Consider the following 19645-nt stretch of genomic DNA (forward strand, 5'->3'; position numbering starts at 1 on the left):
GATCAGGAGAGGGCTGCCGCAACATGTGGTCACCTCTGGGGCAGGCGGGGATCGAACTCATGCGGAAGCGGCTTTAGCTTCTTAGTGCTGTGCTTTAACCCGCTGCGCCTTAATATAATTCTTAATAAAATACTTCATATTAAACAAATAAAAAAAACAAAATAATACTTCATACTAAACAAACAAAGATAAACAGCAACCTTCTGGGAGTGCAGGGGTAAACTAGGACTGTGCTAGACACGCTAGCATATTGCATTTCTATTTACAAGTCACTTAAATTAGAAGCATGGTTCCAGTTTAATTTTATTGAAAAATATGAAAAAAGATTCTATTTTCACCTAATTATTGACACTCAGGCTATTAAAGTTATTTATTCTAAGATAACAAACTTTCACTTTTAACAACTATCATAATACGCTTATATCCTTTTTTTTTAAAGCAGGCTTGATCTTCTAGAGTTCATACCATATTCTCAAAATTAAAGTGATCTGAATCAGATGTTCAGTGGTGAAATTAATATAATGCATACATTTGTTGATTTTCAGTGTTGCACACTTAAAACTCACATGTTATTTTACTCATTTTTTTAAAAAAGAATTCTCTTAAATATTGACTCACTCTCTCTAGACTATATGAAGATTTGTCACACATCTCCAACTACTATTTAGCCAGTAAAAGACAAAGGAGCTCAAAAATATCAGTCATGTTAGAGACATTAAAATTAAAGCTTTCACTCCTCCATCTCCATCAATAATCAATGTACCTAATTCAGTGCTAGTACCAAATACATAGCCATCTCTGCTCCCTTTTGTTTTTCCATCTGCTAGTCTAAAAAATATAAGAAATATCAAGAAATAAGGTTATGAGGCCACTTGCTTCCAAGTTATTAAGACTTTTTTCTTCTAAGAGAAGTAACACTTTGATCCTTTCTAGGTCCTCAACTCTTTATAGTTTAATCTCTTTCTTAACTATACTTTAATTCCTTTTAAAAGTTATTTCCCTTTACATCTTTTTTATCTTCTTTCTCTCATATGTTTCCCTCATCACATATCTCAGATATGTGGGAAAAAATTAGGGAAAAAATTAGAATTATGTCAGTTTCCTAGGCCATCTCAGACATAGGGTACACAGTCTTCAGAGCATGTGTAACCGCACTTAAGTAAGTACAGATATATCATCTAACTGAAAAATACCATTGTTGAAAGATTAATTCATTCTGATCTAACTTCACAATAAAACAACCATATTTTGTATCTGTAAAACTTCAAATAAAACAGCAATTTAGAAATGTAGCCTAAGTATATATTAAAAGTTCTCACCACCAGTAAAAAAAAAATCATAACTATGTGAGGTGATGGATGTTAGTTAAACTTATTGTGGTAATAATTTCATTATATATATATATATATAGATAGATAGATCAAAATTATATTGTATACTAACAATGCTATGTGTTGATTATATCAATAAAACTGGAAGAAATTCTGCAATTTTAATGTAGCAAAGATACATAATTCCCTCTTAATTTCTTGTTAAGGTATAATTTACACTAAATAAAAAAGTATATAGGCCCTCCCTGGTGGCGCAGTGGGTTAAAGCACAGCACGAAACTAAAGCCACTTCAGCATAAATTCTATCCCTGACTGAGAGGTGACCACATGGCATAGCAGACCGCTCTTGACCTGCCCACTGCTCCCCTCAGCAGTATACTTCATCAGTCATCCTGCCTTGTGCTGCTCCCCACTCTGTCTCTGGTGAATCCTCTCGCCACCCCTGCACCTCTGGTTTCTGACCCCAGTTCTGTATGCATAAATAAATAAATCTTTTTAAAATAAATAAATCTTTAAAAATAAAAGGGTATAAGTCCTAAATATAACACTACAATAGCTATTGACAAATATATACAAACAGTCATCTATATCCCCATCAAGATACAGATTATTTCCATCATACCAGAAAGTTCCCTCAAGGAATTCTGTTCATTCTCCAGGGTGGTGGCCCATGGGGTTAAGCACCACACTACGAAACTATCCATAGCCTGAGTTTAAACCCCACCCGGGGGTGACCCACATGGTGCAGCAGACCTCTCCTGTCTCATCTGCTGCTCCCCTCAGCAATGTATTTCAGTACATCTGCCTGTTCTGTTCCCCACTCTTGTTTCTGGTGAATCCTCTCACTCACCTCCCCACACCTCTGGCCTGTACCCCAGCTCTTATATACATCAATAAATCTTTTTTAAAAAAAATGCATCCACCACACTTCTGACTACACCCCAGCTCTTCTACACAAAAATAAGTAAGATCTTAAAATAAATTGATCAGTTACAGAATAGTCATAGAAAACTTTGGAAATTCCTTTTCACTCTAATTTGCTGAGAATTTTTACTGAAAATAAATGGCACATGCCAAGTTATTTTTTTTTTTTACTGAAATGGTATATATGATTTTCTAAAAATGATAAAATATCATGATTTTCAAATGTTAGACTAATTCCACCTTCCTGAGATAAACAGCACTTGGTCATCACATATTATACCATTTACATATTGAAGAATTCAATTTGCTAGAGTCTTTGCATCTATATTTATGAGGGATGTTGCTCTGTAGGGGTTTTTCTTCTTTGTAAGTGCTTGGTTTTGGTATCACGGCAATATGGCTCATAGGAGTTGGTAAGTAGTCTCTCCTCAATGTTCTGGAATTGTTAAATAGCAGCATGTTTTTATTAAAAGTTGTATTAGAATATACTAGCAATATCATCAGGACTGTAGTTTCATTTATGGGAAGATTTTTCAACACAAATTTCTTTAGAACATAAAAGCTAGTCAATCTACTTCTTGAATGAGCAGATAATTTGTGTTTTTCAAGGAATTAAGTTCATCTAAATTGTTAGATTTATAGGCATAACATTTTTCAAAACATCAGCATTTAAATATCATGAGTGCATGATGACATTATCTCTTTTGTTCATATTATAGGTAATTTGTATCTTCTTTTTCTTTCCCTGATTAGTCTGTCTAGAGGCTTAAATTTTTTTATTGATCTTCTCAAAGAATAGGCTTTTGGCTTCACTAATTTTCTATGTCACTGATTTCTGCTTTAATCCTTCTTAATCTTTATTTTTCTTACTAGGGTTAACTTGCTTTTCTCTTATATATTCTTAAGGTGAAAGCTAAAAATCAATTCTTTGAAACCTTTTTTATTATCAAGTAAAGGTTTCTAGTGCTATAAAGTCTGCCTTAGTACTGTTTTAGTACTATCCTATAAATTCTGATGTTGTGTTTTCATTTTAATTCAATAATTCAATGAAAACTAAATTAAATTTGTGTTCTCTTTTGATTTTTTCTTAGAACCATGGGTTATTTTAAAGTATGTTATTTAGTTTCTAAAGAGTGAGAAATTCTCCAAAGACCTTTCAGGTACTGATTTCTAACTTCCATTTTGATCATAGGACATATTTTTTTATTTCATGCACTTCTTTCAATTTAATTAGAATAGTTTAATGGCCATAATAAGGTCAATCTTGGTAACTATTCTGTGCAATCCTAATAAGAATGAATATTCTGTTCTTGCTTGGCATATCATCTTATAACATTAATTAGGTCAAGTTCATTGACCTGTTTGAGTTTAGATTGTTGATTTTTTTTGCCTATTTGTTCTTTTAGGTTTTGAAAGAAGATATTAAAATTTCCAATTATAATTGTGTATATAGCTATAAGTGTATAGTTTTATTTACCTGGTTTTGTTTTTTTCATGTATTTTGAAGCTTTGCGTGTTTGTGTGTGTGTATGTGTGTATGAGAGAGAGAGAGAGAGAGAGAGAGAGAGAGAGAGAGAAAGAGAGAGAGTATATGTGTGTTTATAATATCCTTTTAATTAACTGGTCTGTTTACCAATATGAGGTAACATTCTTTGCTCCTCCTATTATATGTGCTGAGATCTATTTTGATCTGAGTAAAATCACTCCAACTTTCTCCTGGTTATGAATAGTATGAGCGTGACATCTCTTCAATTCTTTCAACTAATTTTCTCCTATTTGAAGTGTGTTTCTTGCAGATAGTTTAGCCTTGGGTCTATATTTACGATCAACTTGCCAATCTGTGCCTTAAGTTACATTGTTACATGTAATTAAGTTATATTTAATATAATTATCAATATGGTTAAGTATGTCTTTCAAGCTTGCTTTGTTTTCTATTTGCCTGATGAGCATTTTGTTCTCTTTCCTTTCCACTCTTTCTTCCTTCTAGTGATAATGCTTGGCATTCCATTTTATCTCCTTTGATTTATTACCTATAACTTTACTTTAGGGGTTTCAGTACATATCTTTAATATATCATAGAATCCCTTCAAAGATACTCTAATACTCATTAACTCAAGCTAAGGTCTAGGGCCAACATGGTATTCATAATTTGATAAATACTAAGGGTCTATGTGGAAAGCTCTATGCTAAGACTTGCGAGAGACATAAAATAGCATCAAACAGATTAAAACTACTATGACATGTAGGGAAAACTAAAAGCTCCTAAAAAAGGAAACATCACATACTTTCTACCTCTCATAGTTCAAGATCCATAGAGATTTAAATTTGACCAAATCAAAACTGCTCTTTTTGAAGCTACTGGTTTCTGACAGTATTTTTAAAAACAAATTACTGATAATCTTTTAGATTGCAATTATATTCTTTTTCAGTAGGTCCATTTCACTGCCCAACTCAAATACTGATAGACACATTCTGGTAAGTAGAGTCTGAGAGAAAGCAATCAGAGAAACAGAGGAGAGAGTGGGAAGGATAAAGAAACAAGAAAACAGGCTTAACTGAAATAATTTAAATAGCAAAAAAAGAAAATGGATAAGAAGGAAAAAAATCTACAGCATAAAAAGAATTTAAAACTTCCTAGGGAAACCCTTTTCCTGTAAAGGACCAACAGCAAATATTTTAGACTTTGGGGGCCATATGACTTCTTGTCAGTAGGCAGCTCAGGAGCAGTAGCTGAAAGAAACCATAGGCAAGTAAATGAATAGGTTTGGTTGTGTTTACAGAACCTGCTAGCAAGTCAGATTTGGTGCAGTGACACAGTTTGTTAACCCCTTGCTCTGAAGAAAGAATTCAAAGGGATCACTGCTTAATAAATTACTGTTAATCTGGAATGGAAAATAATAATAAAAAAGCTCTTTTTTGCTGACAATAAGAACTGAATTGTGCTGATTGAGAAAGTAGTTTCTAAATAAGAATTTATACTGCAATGGAATGAGTTCTAGAAATTAAACTTTAACTTCTTCCCTGAGTAAAGTAATTCTTACAAACACAAAGAAGTGTCCATTTGACTTCTGTGAGGGTGAGAAATGAGGATATAATTACAGGACACTTTGAGTCATTAAAATGTGCTGAATAGTAATGATAGTCAAAGGCATCCGGCGAAAGAAAGAAGTAAATAATACAGATCTTGCCTCCCCACAATGGGTCAGATTCTATTTGTTCAAACTAGTACTGTGTCAATGAAAGAATCATTAAGAGAATATACTGAAAAAGATGTATTTGTTCTTATCACCACCTTCTCCAAAGATGAGTGATAGACTTCTAACTTCCTTAACAATAATGAATTAATTACTCATAAGTCAGCCACAATTTCCTAACAATATGCATCACAAAACAAAATGTTCTATTAGGTGATCCAATATTTTAGTATTTCCATTTTTCTTTCTGAGCTCTAAAGGAGACTATATCATGCAGCAATCTAGTTTTTGAGGAGTGAGTTATGCTCCCATTATCCAATTTATTTAGTTATTCATTCATTTACTATCCTATCTCCATTGGTCATCAGCTGTTTTTCTTTATCCACGCTCAGACACCTTGACCACTAAAACCACAATCTTTCAGACATTCTTGGTTTTAAAGTCCTTGTGTAGCAGGCAAGTGTTACTGTCCCAACACACTCAGCCTTATCATTCACCATCCCCTACACAGCAATGTCTTTGTAATGTATTTGTAATGCTCTGCCTGAGGGCTTTCTCTGATCACAAAAACTTGTCAGGCCAAATTCCAAATTCCAAAGGTTAACTTCCACCGCACCAGAAAGAGCCTTAATAAAACAATTTCAATGGAAAATTATGGATAATATCCCAAACTCCTTGCCCATTATGGGCAGTAACTGTCACTCCTGCCTCCCCTAAATCCCAATAAGGTAGAGAAAGAATTACCAGAAGAACTTGCTCTTGAATGTCCACATTACATTCTTTCTCTTAAAGGATCATTCCCCATGCCCTACCAAAATTGCCTGAAAGTGCCTTCCAAAGAAACCCTCAGCATGTAAATCTTTGTGTGCTTAAGGTAGACAGGATTCTATGGCAGTCCTCTAAATTTAAAATTCTTAAGTTCCTGAGATTTCCCACTCAGATGTGTTCATAATTCTCCAGACATGAAAGTACCATTGTTTTGTCCAAAGATAGAAGTACATTTTTCACTTATGCTACTTTTCAAAAAAAGGAAAAAAAAAAGACACAGTCATAATTTCATCAGTCTCTATTCTCAAGACACAGCAATTTATTTGGCAATGACTTTAGACACTAAAGTGACTCCCTGTTAGCTCACCTGTTAGACCTAAATGACCAGAATCCACTATCCTATAAATATAATTTAATATATTCTTCCACAAATGCATGACTTCATGATTGTTCACCCAAAAAAATGTACTGACCACTTCTAGATAACAGAAATAGAATAAATCAGAATTCTCTTTATATTTTTCAATTCAAACAGTGGCATGTGGAATAGAAAAATAATCATCCCTTGAAAATTTCTCATTCTCCTCTTTCAGAATGAGAAATTAAAGGTTTATAAACATTATATTTAACACTTCTAAGAGTCTAATACTTAAAACAAGGAAGCCCACAGAACTGAGCCAAATAGTAGTAACGGAATTATAGTCCATGGGTACATCAAACTTTCATCTGTATTTTTACCTTCTTGGAAAACAACCTCATCCTTCAACCTAAAATAAGATGTTGGGAGACTTCATTAACCTTCTCTACTCTCTTCTTAACTCCCACTACCAGTTAGCTCCATCAACACACACTCGCTATAACATTCTAAAATCATCTCTTATTCATTTCTATTGCTTTTTTTATGACAGTAACATCCTATCTAAAGTCCCTGCTTTATTTCACTTTATTCAGAAAATCTGATAACCTGACTCCCTCTGCAAACTTAAGATTGTTCAAACCAATAATAGCTCAAGTTCTGAACATCACTTTCAGCATTAATATAGAACATATGGATATTTACATTACATTTAGACAACTCGTTGTTGCCTAAACATTTCATGTATTTTTATTTGTTTTGGAATGAAAATTATATGAAGATATGTTTACCTAAAGATCAAACAAAATGTTTACCTGTCTGTAGCTATGTCACTGGCAATTTGGTGCTTCAATCCTGACCCATTTTTAATAGAATCCTGTCTTGTGAGCCCATGAGATCGACTTTTCTCCACTGCAGGTACAGTTAAGTCACCTGAGGGTCCTTGGAACTGGGCCTGTTCATGTAGTTTTGCTTTCTTCTCCTGAGGGGCCTCCTCATTTCGCAGTCCTCGAAGAACCTTTTGATCAGGTTGCTGTGGTGTATTAGATCCACTATTATAAAACCAGGCTCCTGATTTAGTGAGGATTTCTTGTTGTTTTCGGCACAAATTACATACCCACATAACCTGCATGTGAATACATAGAGAACAGAAATTAGTATTTCCAAAAACTGAAACAAAAAGGGAGACAACTCAGACAACAAAAAAATTATATGGTTATCCTTTCAGATGTTAAAACATAAAACCCAGCTAATGGCTACCATTAATTAAATCACATAGCCTTTCATTTCATTTTGTTAGAGTAATTATAATGAGATAAACAATGTTAACAAGCAGTAGAAATATCAAACTAAAGAGTCAGATGACTACTTGTTTATTTTTTAATTGTTGTTTAAATTATGCTGTAGCATAAAGAAAAGTCATTTGAAACTAAACAGACTTGGGTTTACATACTAACTCCAAGATTAGAAACTTTGCAGCCTTCAGCGAAGAACTGAACCATCATATCTTTCACACTTAGTTTAATTAGCTAAAATAGGGAAATGCTGTGATAATTTGTTTTCCTATATTGTTCTGAGGAATAAAGATGAGAAATAACTTAGAGTAACTGTCTAGCAAAGTGCCTGGTATATGTCAGATTTCTGGTAGATAACCTAACAGTAGGTTAATCTTTTATCACTAACTGTAAACTTATAGATGGAACTTTCATTTCTTTTAAGTAGCTCTTAGTAGCTAAAATTAAGTTAGGAGCATTGATTCACCATAAAGTCTATTAATTGCTCATAATTTATAGTAGACACATTTTTATTACAGTAAAAAGTGCATAATATTTACCATTTCTAAATGTAAGGTCATTAGTTTAAGAATATTCACACTGTGGGGCCTCCCTGGTGGTAAGGGGTTGAGTCTCAGCACTAAGAAGCTATAGGCAGCCAATGCAGCATGAGTTAAATCCCCAGCAAGGGAGTTGACCGGCAGGGCGCTATCCTCTGCTGCCCTCAGCAGTGTAGTTCAGTGGACCTGCCTGTTCTGCTCCCCATTCTGTCTTCGATGAATCCTCTCAGCCCCCCCACCCCTGGCTACACATCTCTGGTCTACACCAGCTCTTGAATGCAAAAATCAACCTTTAAAAATGAAATATTCACATTGTTGTGATGCATTTTCAAAGCATACTCATCTTGTAAAACTCTACACCCATTAAACAAGTGCCCTCTGCTGCTCCCCCTTACTCCCTAGGGACCACTATTTTACATGTTATTTTTAATACATGTTTTTCAGAGTGTAGGAATTTAAGAATATTGTAAATACTATCTGTGCCACCAGAAAATCTTCACCCTTTTGAAAAATCCTATTCAGAAAAAATACACTCGTGAAATAAAAAATGGATTCACATTCCAAACGTTTTCTGACGCTTAAATCAAGTACTGAATCTTATACAGCTCTCCAAACTGCTGAACACTTCTTTATAATTTAAGTAAAATAACATAAGGCCACTATCCCAGTTCATATTGTGTGTGCAGTCCATACCATAAAACATTGTACTTGATAATTTATTACTTTGTTCTTGAATTGCATATACATTGCTTTTCCTCCAACTCATTAGAGGTAAAGTCTATAGCTTGTATTTGACAAGAAACCCCTATAAATCATAACAATCAAACATAGCTATTTGCTAACTTAAATTCTTTTTAAGTTCCTTCCAGCAAAAATATAGTAACAAATTTATATTACTACACTAAGATTTATGCTTCACTGGTTTCCAAAAGAATTAGCCAACAATAAAATTATATGTGCCTGTTATATTTTCATAATTAAATATTTTGAAATGAAAATACCGGTTATCTGCCTCAAGTCAAAATTTCAGCCAAAATCTATAGCTTTTTGATGCCATCTTGTGATAAATGTAGGTACTGCAGATATCTTGATAAATTGAAGGCATGTGAAATACAGAAACACAAGAATGTTAAAATATAATAGGTCTGAAATTCAAACCTTGCTTTTTATATTAAACAAATTGCAAATAATTTATAGTGACAATACATGTGATATGAATTTAACTAAGGTCACACACAGAGTTTTGAGGAATAACATCCTCTTTATGTGCATGAAATTGACAGTGAGACAGTAATGGAAATAATCTAATCACTATCACCTGCAGAAATAACCAACTGCAGCCTCAATATTTGCCACAAAGTTAAACAGATTACTTGACCTCTTTTAGAGATTCTCAAAGACTATCCTTGGGACAACAGCATCAGGAGCACCTGAGAAATTGTTAAAAGTGCAAATTTCGCGGCCCTCCCTGGTGGCGCAGTGGGTTAAAGCACTGCACAAAGAAGCTTAAGCCACTTTCGCATGAGTTCAATTCCCGCCTGCCCCAGAGGTGACCCACATGGCGCAGCAGATCTCTCCTGACCCACCCTCCTCAGCAATGTACTTCGTCGATCTGCCTGTTCTGCTCCCCACTCTGTCCATGGTGGATCCTCTCACCCTCCGCATCTCTGGCCTGTACCCCAGTTCTATATAAATAAATCTTTTAAAAAAAAAAAAAGTGCAAATTTCAGTCCCCATCCTGGGCTACTCAGTCAGTAAGTAGTCATTTTCAAGTAAGACCCAGAAGTCTGTTTTGTTCTTTTGTCTTTGTTGTTTTTGCCAAATCCTACAAGTGTGATACCTGATCAAGTTAGAAGACCAAGGGCCTACATAGAGATTCCCAACTGCCCTGCAACCATCCCAGGCTAGATAGGTTCATCATCAGTTCAGGCAGCTTAAAAGAGAAAACCGGAGCCCTAGTTATCATCGCTGCGGGTCGAGGAAACCTGCAGGTCGGGGAGACCGACTTCGCAAGGGCAAGTGGTGCGGCGTGGAGCTGGACGAGCCGCTCGGGAAGAACGACTGGGCGGTGGCCGGGACCAGGTACTTCCAGTGCCAGCCCAACTACGGCCTGTTCGCGTCTGTGCACAAGGTCACCAGGATCGGCTTCCGGCCAAGGCCGCCGTGCGCCGCGCAATGGCCGCCAGGCCCGCCGGCCTGAAGCGCAGCCCGTCCGTCTCCTCGCTCAGCTCCGTGAGCCCCGCGGCCTCCTCCGTGAGCAGCAAGCCCAGCCGCACAGGCCTCCTGACCGAAACCTCCTCCCGCTACGCCCGGAAGATCTCTGTCACCACGGCCCTGCAGGAGGTCCTGAAGGAGAAGCAGTAGCACATGGAGCAGCTGCTGGCCGAGCGGGACCTGGAGAGGGCGGAGGTGGCCAGGGCCACGAGCCACGTGGGGGAGGTGGAGCAGGAGCTAGCGCTGGCCCGGGACAGACACGACCAGCACGTTCTGGAGCTGGAGGCCAAGATGGACTAGCTGCGGGCGATGGTGGAGGCTGCCGTCCGGGAGAAGGTGGAGCTGCTCAACCAGCTCGAGGAGAAGAGGAAGGTTGAGGACCTGCAGTTCCAGGTCGAGGAAGAATCCATCACTAAAGGTGACCTTGAGGTGGTTACGGTGTCAGAGGAGTCCGGATCATGGAGCTAGAGAAGGACCTGGCACTGCGCGCGCAGGAGGTGGCCGAGCCCTGCCGCAGGCTGGAAACCAGCAGCCCCGTGGCGGGTGCCGACACGTCGCGGTCCCTCCTGCAAGAGCCGAGCTCCCTGCAAGAGGAGCTGGACACTGCCCGTGCTGACCACCGGTGGGAGCTGGCGTCTCAGCGGGAGGGGCTGGGCACCTGGGAACTGCAGGCCCTGCACGGCCACCGAGAAGCTGTCCAAGGAGAACGAGTCGCTGAGGAGCAAGCTGGGCCACGCCGACAAGGACAGCGCGGACGTGATCGCCCTGTGGAAGTCCCGGGTGCAGTCGGCCATCGCGTCCCAGCAGCAGGCGATGGAGGAGCTGAAGGCGTTCTTCAGCCGGGGCGGCGGGGCAGGCGCCGCCGAGCCCCAGACGCAGGTGGACAGGCTGAGGCTGGACCACCAGCGCGAGCTCGAAGCCCTGCGCGGCCGGCAGGAGTCGAGCGGGCCGAGGACACCCAGCAATCAGCGCACCGCGGCAGCCATGGTGAGGAGCGCCCCTACTGCGACATCTGAGAGGTGTTCGGGCACTGGGCCGGCGCCTGCGAGGGCGACCGGATCTTCTGAGCGCCTGCGGCCTCCAGGCCTCCAGGCTGAGAGGCCGTGGCGTCCCCACCGCGCAGCCCCTTCCTCAGCCTGGACAAAGGCGGCGCCAGGTGTCCCCCAGCCCGCGGCCTCTGCCATCTTATTTAAGTTCCTTCCCGTTGTGCGGTTCCTCCTCACATTTGCACTAAAGTACTTCCAGGCTGCATTTGTATATTTAGGTTTTTGGGTTGAGCTTTGACACTGGAATGATTCGGGAAAAATTAAAAAAAAAAAAAACAAGCCAGCAGGGAGACAGCTCCTCGGGCCCCTTGTGTGTCTCTATCCGCTCCTTGCTCCTTCCTCTCGTATACTGCCGCAGTGCGCTGCAGGCCCATCCTCCTTGACCTTGTATACGTCTTCATAGGCTCCGCCTCTCGGCTCAGGTGTGCCCACTCATGCTTGCCCACACCATAGCCCAGGTGTCCCCATCAGGCCTGCGCACTCTGAGCCCATGCCCCAGCACCTCCTCATCTCGAGGCCTCAGGTGATAGCCACAAAGACCAGTGGCGCAAAAGCCTGCGCAATCTTCCTTTAACCACATGTTGAACGGGTTTTAAGTGTGCTCCTAGTGTGTCTGGATAGAACAAAGGAGACCATGTGCAACTGTGCTGATTCATCTCAGTGTAAACTATTCACTGGACAAATAGTATCATTTCCATATAGTTCAAAATGAGAAACAAACTTAGAGATTATGGGCTGTTTTCTTCACTAGTTAACAAGCAGAAGATATTATAAATGAGTATCCTCATAGCCTAAAACCCAATTCACCTCACTTTTTTCTTTTACTACTCTCTCCCATTGTTGATTGAGAGTTTATTAATCTTTAAATCTCAAAAACCTTTATCTGCTCACAACAAGTAATGCATCGACATGTCCCTGAGATCCTTCAGAAACACAGCAACTTACTGGGGTAAACTTATAATGCTGATTGGTCTTGCAACACATATGCAAATTCATATTATGAGATAACTTTGCAGTACTTATTAGCTATGAAATGACTAAAGTCCATTTTAGGAAAACTCAGTGTTCACTAAACTTTTTCTAATCTGGGACTAACAAAGCAGAGCTGTTGTTAATGGAACCTATTAACCAATTTACCAACAAATGTATCTTATGATGAATACTGCTAAAAATATCTTAGAAATTTTATATTCCTGCAAATCACCAGGGGTAGAGGACCTATTAGTTGTGGTGGTCCTCAAATTAGCAAAAATATCTGGGAGTTGAGAACACAAAGACATAGAAATCAAAAGTTAAAAAGAATTAACTTCAGTTCTAAATACACCAAGTTTTTTCAAAGTAATATAGCAATATTAAGAGCAATAACCCGAATGTCACTTATTACCATGTAATTCATTTCATAAACATCATTGGTGGGGTTGAGAGGGAATGGAAAAAAAACTATGAAAAATGGAAATATCTCTTTTAAGTCAAAAAATAGTGAATGTACTAGCTAAATGCATTTGAGTAGTCAAAGAATATTAAAAAATTCTGCTTACTAAGTACAATAACTTAATGGCTTTTAAAATTCTACAAGCACTGTGATTTTCATCTAAATGTGAATAATAACAATAATTCAGAGAAGGGAAGGATTTTTGATTGGAGACTAGTGCTAAATCTGTCAAGGCCTTAAAATCCAGGAGAAAAGGATGCACTAAACCCCATCTCTATTCACTGCTAGTCTGCAATAAATATGTGCACTTGTTAAAGATTGTAAATGGGTCAGTTGAAGCTAGCCCATTACTAGCAAACTGTGGAAATTTCAGATTAGCTATTAAACTTCCTTTTGCTCTTAGAAAACTGTATTTCTGACCATTCCTGCAGCTAGGGATGGCCACGGTCACATGACTACGTTCTGGTGCTATTTCTAATATCATCTGGAAAACCCTCATGCAATACTCTTGCTCTTCAGCTGAGACCCTAGATGATAAAGGAGCCACCAAAATCAAGAGCCTGAGAGCCTGTATGAGCACTTAGAAGATAGCCTGTGCTGATAAGCCACCCAGGGAAGACTTCTCATAGCTGAAAAACAACTTTTACTATATTGAGCCATAAAAACTTGGAGTTTATTTATTTATTTATTTATTTATTTTGCAGTTGATGGCAAGATTTTAACTCAATCTTTGTAAAGTACATGTTCTGTTAAACATGTATTACCAGCACAATCTTTGTACTGAAGAACACTACATCACTAAAACTTAAATATTAAACATGCTTTCTGTGTTATTCTGGAGCCAGCTTTCCATGAGCCTTAAATTATAGCTTTCTTCCCAGCTCTACATTCAGTGAAACAATGTGGACTAACTTAAAATCCACCCTGGATGGTATGTTTAGACTAAAGAAACAGGAAAATGCCACAAACCAGGGCTTTTCTTACAGAGAAAAGCAGTTAGCATTTCTGGCTTTCCATTGAATATAAAGCATCTGCTGTATCCTACTAAACAGTTAATACAACATTCAGTATTAGTAGATAAACTTAGATAGAACTGTAATTTACCATAAAAGTTAATTCAGATGATAAAAATCCCAATTTATTTAACACTGATTCATTCATTATTTATTCATTCATATACTATTCACTAAAGACCTACATTACATTAGACATAATGCTAAGAGCTGATGACTTTGCTGTGGAATTTAAAGTGTAGTGGGGATAAAAATAAGACAAATAATTGCACAAACAGTTATATTTGCTTATATATTATTTATATTACTATTATGATATATGCCACAAAAGGAATGCATTCACACCAATGAGCCCTTGAAGCTTTCTCTTCCCAGCCTAAAGAGTTATTTGGAAAAAATATGGATGCAGAAATCTGCCAGGGGTCTGGAAATCCAAAGAAGTTCAATCACAGCACTACTCTAAATTATTGCTCTGTCTCTATCTGGCAAATGGCAGAATTCAGTGTTGTTCTGGAATTCAAAATCTACAAGCCCTTCCTCTAGCTGTCATGGTGGATTTGGAAAGGTAAAATACTAGCCCAAATTCTATAGGGTTAAATATTCAATGTTCCTTAAGTAATTAAGAAATCATTACAGTCTCTATGATATGGGCTTCTGGATTGCAAAACAAAAATGATAACTTTTGCTAGATTAGCTACTGTAAGACAAGCAGCGAGGCTCCCTCAAATTCCCCACAAACTGCAAGTTCGGCATCTCCAGCAACAGCCACATTTCCAAGGTAAAAGCAGGAAATTCAGAAGCCTATGCCTCTTGGGAGACAACTGGACAACAGAGAAGCTTTAACCTGAAATACCTAAAGTCTTAGTTGCTACAAGCTCTTCTTTTGTAACCTATTGTCATAGCTTTGAAAAATTACCAAAAAAAAAAAAGAAAAAAAAGGTACTATCTCTTGTTTATTTCTCTGATTTTCCCCAAAGGCTTATTGGTCAAATTTTGTTTTCAAAAATACACACTAAATCTTCAACTAAATAGCTCCTTTGAATAACTTCTCTATTCTGATATTTCTGTCCCCTTCAGTTTTCCAGAAAGTGTCCAGGTGCTCTATGAGGCCATGCAATTCATCTAAAGCATGGTGTGGTCTGGTTCTTCTCAATTTAAACAGGAACATGCTCCACTACTGACATGATCTCCCTGCAGTTCCTGCACTGCTGAGCTCCTTCATTCTCTGGATAATCTTTTCTTCAGCTGTGATCCAAGTAGTTTTTTGTTCTGCAGCCACTCTTCAACACCACTTTACCCCCATCTCTATTGGTGGAGTGCCCCCTATGCCACACTGGTATTAAGAATAGTTGTGGAAAGCTAACGCTGACCCTTTCTGGTCTAACCATGATGCCTTGCTGAGTTCACAGTGAAGTACCTATGCCTCAGGTGAGTGTGAGGGCATTGAAAGGTCCTTTATTGCAAGATCCTCCAGTACTAAGAAGGGTAAAAGCTGCCCCTCAGTTTTACCCATTCACCTCCTCCTCCAGGGAGGGTCTGTGGGTGATCTTCTCTTATAAGAATACTATGTTACATTGAGTGCCTGCCAGGATAATCTCCCCATCTCAAGGTAGTTACTAATTCACATCTTCAAACTCTGCCTCTTTTTTCTTCTACAGGATTATTGTGCACAGCTTCAGGACTTAGGTCATGGATGTTTTTCAAGGGATCATTTTACAGCCTATTACAGACAATATAAAAATAAAATTACAGGCAAACAGTGCAAACAGAAATGGATGTTAAAATTTTGGCAGTTAATCCTAAATTTCACATGGTAAATACATCTCAAGAAGAATCGAAAAGAATATATCGATGACCTGTGGCAGGATGTTACCAGTTCTTGGTGGTGGGTGTGGCATGGTAACACACATTTGAAGAACTGTGAACATGTACTACTAAAACATATACATGGTTGTAACCCAATTGTAAACTAATGTTTCCTGCATTAAATTAAAAAAAAAAAAAGCTATCATGACAAAAGGAGAGCTACTCAAAAAATGCAAGAAGGGCTTAATATTAGAACCTGTAATAATGTAACTCACCACATTAACATATCAAAATTGAAAAGAATGATCAAAAACATTTACCAAATTGAACCAGGAAGAAACAGAACATTTGAATAAACTAAGCATGATTATAGAAAATAAAATAACAAAACTTCCCCAAAACCAAAAGCCCAGAGACTTCACAAGAGAATCTTATTAAACTGGTAGAGAACTTATGCTAATTCTACTCAAATGATCAAAAAACCCAAGGAAGGAGAATACTTTCTAACATCCCATGATGCCAACAGTACCAATCATATCAATAATATCAAAAGGGTTATTCAGTAGCCATAAAGTGCAAAACTCATTCTTGTGAAAATTACATCTGGAAGAAAAAATAGAAAAGCAATGCTTAAACTTGATAACAGGTACCTACAAAAACTCTCTATTCCTTTTATATTTAAGGATGAAAGGTAAGAGCATTTCCTTTAAAACTCAGGAGTGAGTTAAGTATCTCTGGTATTGCTGTTTTTATTTATACTGTCTTTGAGGCACTAGTTGGTAAACTTTACACACACACAGAGGACAAGAAAAAGGATGAAATCAAACTATGCTTATTTCAATATATTTCACTGTGACCACCATTTGGTCGACTATAGAACATCCAACAAACCCTATACACAAAGTATTGAAAATAATAAGAACAAATTTCATAGATCAAGGATGAACAATCCAAAATAAATAGCATATCTGTATACCACTAATAATTATAAAATTGAATTAAAATTTTTAAAGCTACACAGAGAAACATACTGCAGTATAAAAGAGGAATTTCAGGAGGAGGGATGTGAGTAAAAGCAATTATATGAAAGACAACCAATGAGCTATACATATTTCGTAGTGCTGTTTTATTTTTATTTCATTAATGGAAGTGATTCATTTTATAAGCTTTCAGTTCTAAATTTAAATTTTTATTTTAAAAAATAAAAATTTTGTTTATTTTGGATTATTCATTCTCGATCTATGAAATTTGTTATTATTTTCAATACTTTGTGTATAGGTTTTGTTGGATGTTCTATAATAGACGAAATGGTGGTCACAGTGAAATATATTGAACTAAGCATAGTTTGATTTCATCCTTTTTCTGGTCCTGTGTGTGTGTGTGTGTAAAGTTCACCAAGCTAGTGCCTCAAATAACTAAGGAAATTAGTCACCAAATTAATCATCTGAAGAATTTTACTTCATATTGAATGCTATCAAAATAAATCACGGTTTGCTTCATAATAAATATTTGATTTTTTTGGTAAGATTCATTCATTTATATATACAGAGATGGGGTACAGGCCAGAGGTGTGGGGGCTGTGGGGATTCACCAGAGACAAGGTAGGGAACAGAACAGGCAGATGTATGGAAAAACATTACTGAGGGGAGCAATGGGTGGGACAAGAGAGGTTTGCTGTGCCTTGTGGGTCACTTCCTGGCTGGGGATCAAACTTGTGCTGCAGTAGCTTCTGAGAACTTCACAGTGCAGAGCTTTAACCCATTGTGCCACCAGCGAGAGCCCTAACTTAGACCAATTCTTAACAGGTTTACCCTCTTTACTTCTGTGTATTTAATGCAGGTAACCCTTGAACAGTGCGGGTCTGAGTTTTGCAGGTCACTTGTTTGGGGATTTTGTTTTAAAGATTTATTTTACACACTCAAGAACTGGAGTATAGGCCAGAGGTGGGAGTGTGAGAGGACTCATCAGAAACAGAGCGGGGAGCAGAAAAGGCAGATGGACCGAAACACACTGCTGAGGGGAGCATCGGGCGGGACACGGGAGGTCTGCGGTGCATGTGCCTCACCTCCAGGGCGGAGGTTGAACTGTCTGCTGTGGCTGCAGACAGCTTCTAGTGCTGTGCTTTCACCCACTGCGCCACCAGAGAGGGCCCTATTTTATTTTTAAATAACATTTGTATAAGACGATTCATTTCAAGTTTAAATTTCTCTAAGTAGTTTGTGAAAGAAAAGACAACCCCTAAAACAGGGATAGCCAGCAGGAGAAACGTCAGCAGACAGTTCTGCAGTTAGCAAGCTGCCCCACTAGTCTGTGCTGCAGAGCTTTGTTCAAATCTGGATCCCCTGGGTTTTTTCATATCAGCACTAAAACTGTTAACTTACTACATCTCTCAAAAACAAATTAAATTTCACTTTAAACTACAGTAACTTTAATAGAAAGCTAGTTGAAAAGAGCATTCCACCTCAAAAATGTGATATTAATTAAAAGTTATTTTTCATCCTATATAAACTGAAAGATTCAATACAGTAAATGCAAATACTATCAATACTATATCAATTTTTTTCAATATGTAGAACTTTAAATATGATGTGCAAGTTATAGAACTATAATCATTTCAGTAAATTTAAAATTAAAAATATGGCTTTAAAATAACAGTGGGAAGCAAGTTTAATTTTTCTAAAAATAGAAGGCATATTCACCCAGAAGGTTTCATTTCAAATGGAAAACAGAATATGATAATTTTCAAAGAGGATATGTTATACAAGAGGATCAAAGCATAATAATTAGAGATGAAAAGAAAAAAAAAGATGATGCTTTATCTGAAGAGAATTTGGAAGTATAAAACTAGATGCAATGCTAGCAAAATATTAGCAAAGTATGATGATAGAATACTCTTAGGGAGGAGAATGTTTTTAATTGAAGTAACACTGCATTTTAGCATTATAGCTATTCCATGAAATCCTTGATCAAAACGAATATGTGTATATACAAGTTTATTACTAAAAGCTCAGATCTAGCCTTCACCATACCACTGTCACCTTTTCCCAATTTACCTGTCCTGAAAGCCCCTTCCCTCTGGAAACCTCTAACTGGGATCATACCATCCAAATGTTTAATTTTCTTTTATTTAGTTCATCTGTTTCACTAAACACCACATCGAAGAAAAGAGTTTTAAGGAAGGATTATTAATTCAGTAAAAAGAAGTTCATGGGTTTCTCAGCCTCTCATTATTAATACTTTAAAACTTAAAGTGAACTATGTCAGACACCTCCCTGGTTTCTTGCAAGCAAATTTCCAGAAGCCATAGACTATGATATAGAATTCCTTTTATAAAATATCTGCTTGAGCCCATAACAGCTAAAAAGCGTATCACTAATCATACACAGTTATCTGACCTACTTCATAGGTTCATGCAATAAGGTAAATTCAACTTGGCCCATCCAGGGGGAGATTTACTATTCTAGGAAAGATAAACACTATCACAGTACAAAATTAAAAGCACAGCTTTATATTTGAGCTTCAGTGTATTTGTATTTTGATTCATCTCAAACATCCCTAACAAAGTCAAAATTAAATTCAAGGCCGTTATCCCAAAATTGGCCCATTCAGTCTTGATAGAAGTTGATGGCAACTCTCTACCCTCCCAGTTTGCCTCCTGCCAAAAAAAAAAAAATTCTTAAAACAACCTTTTTCTTTCAAACTTCAGACCAATGTCCCTAATGAACACC

At 37.6% G+C, this 19645-nt stretch overlaps 1 protein-coding gene across 4 annotated transcripts in view; it reads right to left on the reverse strand.

Annotated features, from left to right (window-relative positions):
* Positions 1–19645, reverse strand: part of RIMS2 (regulating synaptic membrane exocytosis 2) — a 418309-nt gene that overhangs the window by 293192 nt on the left and 105472 nt on the right. For all 4 annotated transcript variants that reach the window (XM_012723001.1, XM_012722998.1, XM_012722997.1 and 1 more), the window contains one exon: positions 7388–7698. In XM_012723001.1, the coding sequence (XP_012578455.1) occupies positions 7388–7698 (311 nt within the window). The remainder of the gene's footprint in view (positions 1–7387; positions 7699–19645) is intronic.

The sequence above is a fragment of the Condylura cristata genome, unplaced genomic scaffold, assembly GCF_000260355.1.
Source record: "Condylura cristata isolate star-nosed mole 26May11 unplaced genomic scaffold, ConCri1.0 scaffold00009, whole genome shotgun sequence".
NCBI classification, from domain to species: Eukaryota; Metazoa; Chordata; class Mammalia; order Eulipotyphla; family Talpidae; genus Condylura; species Condylura cristata.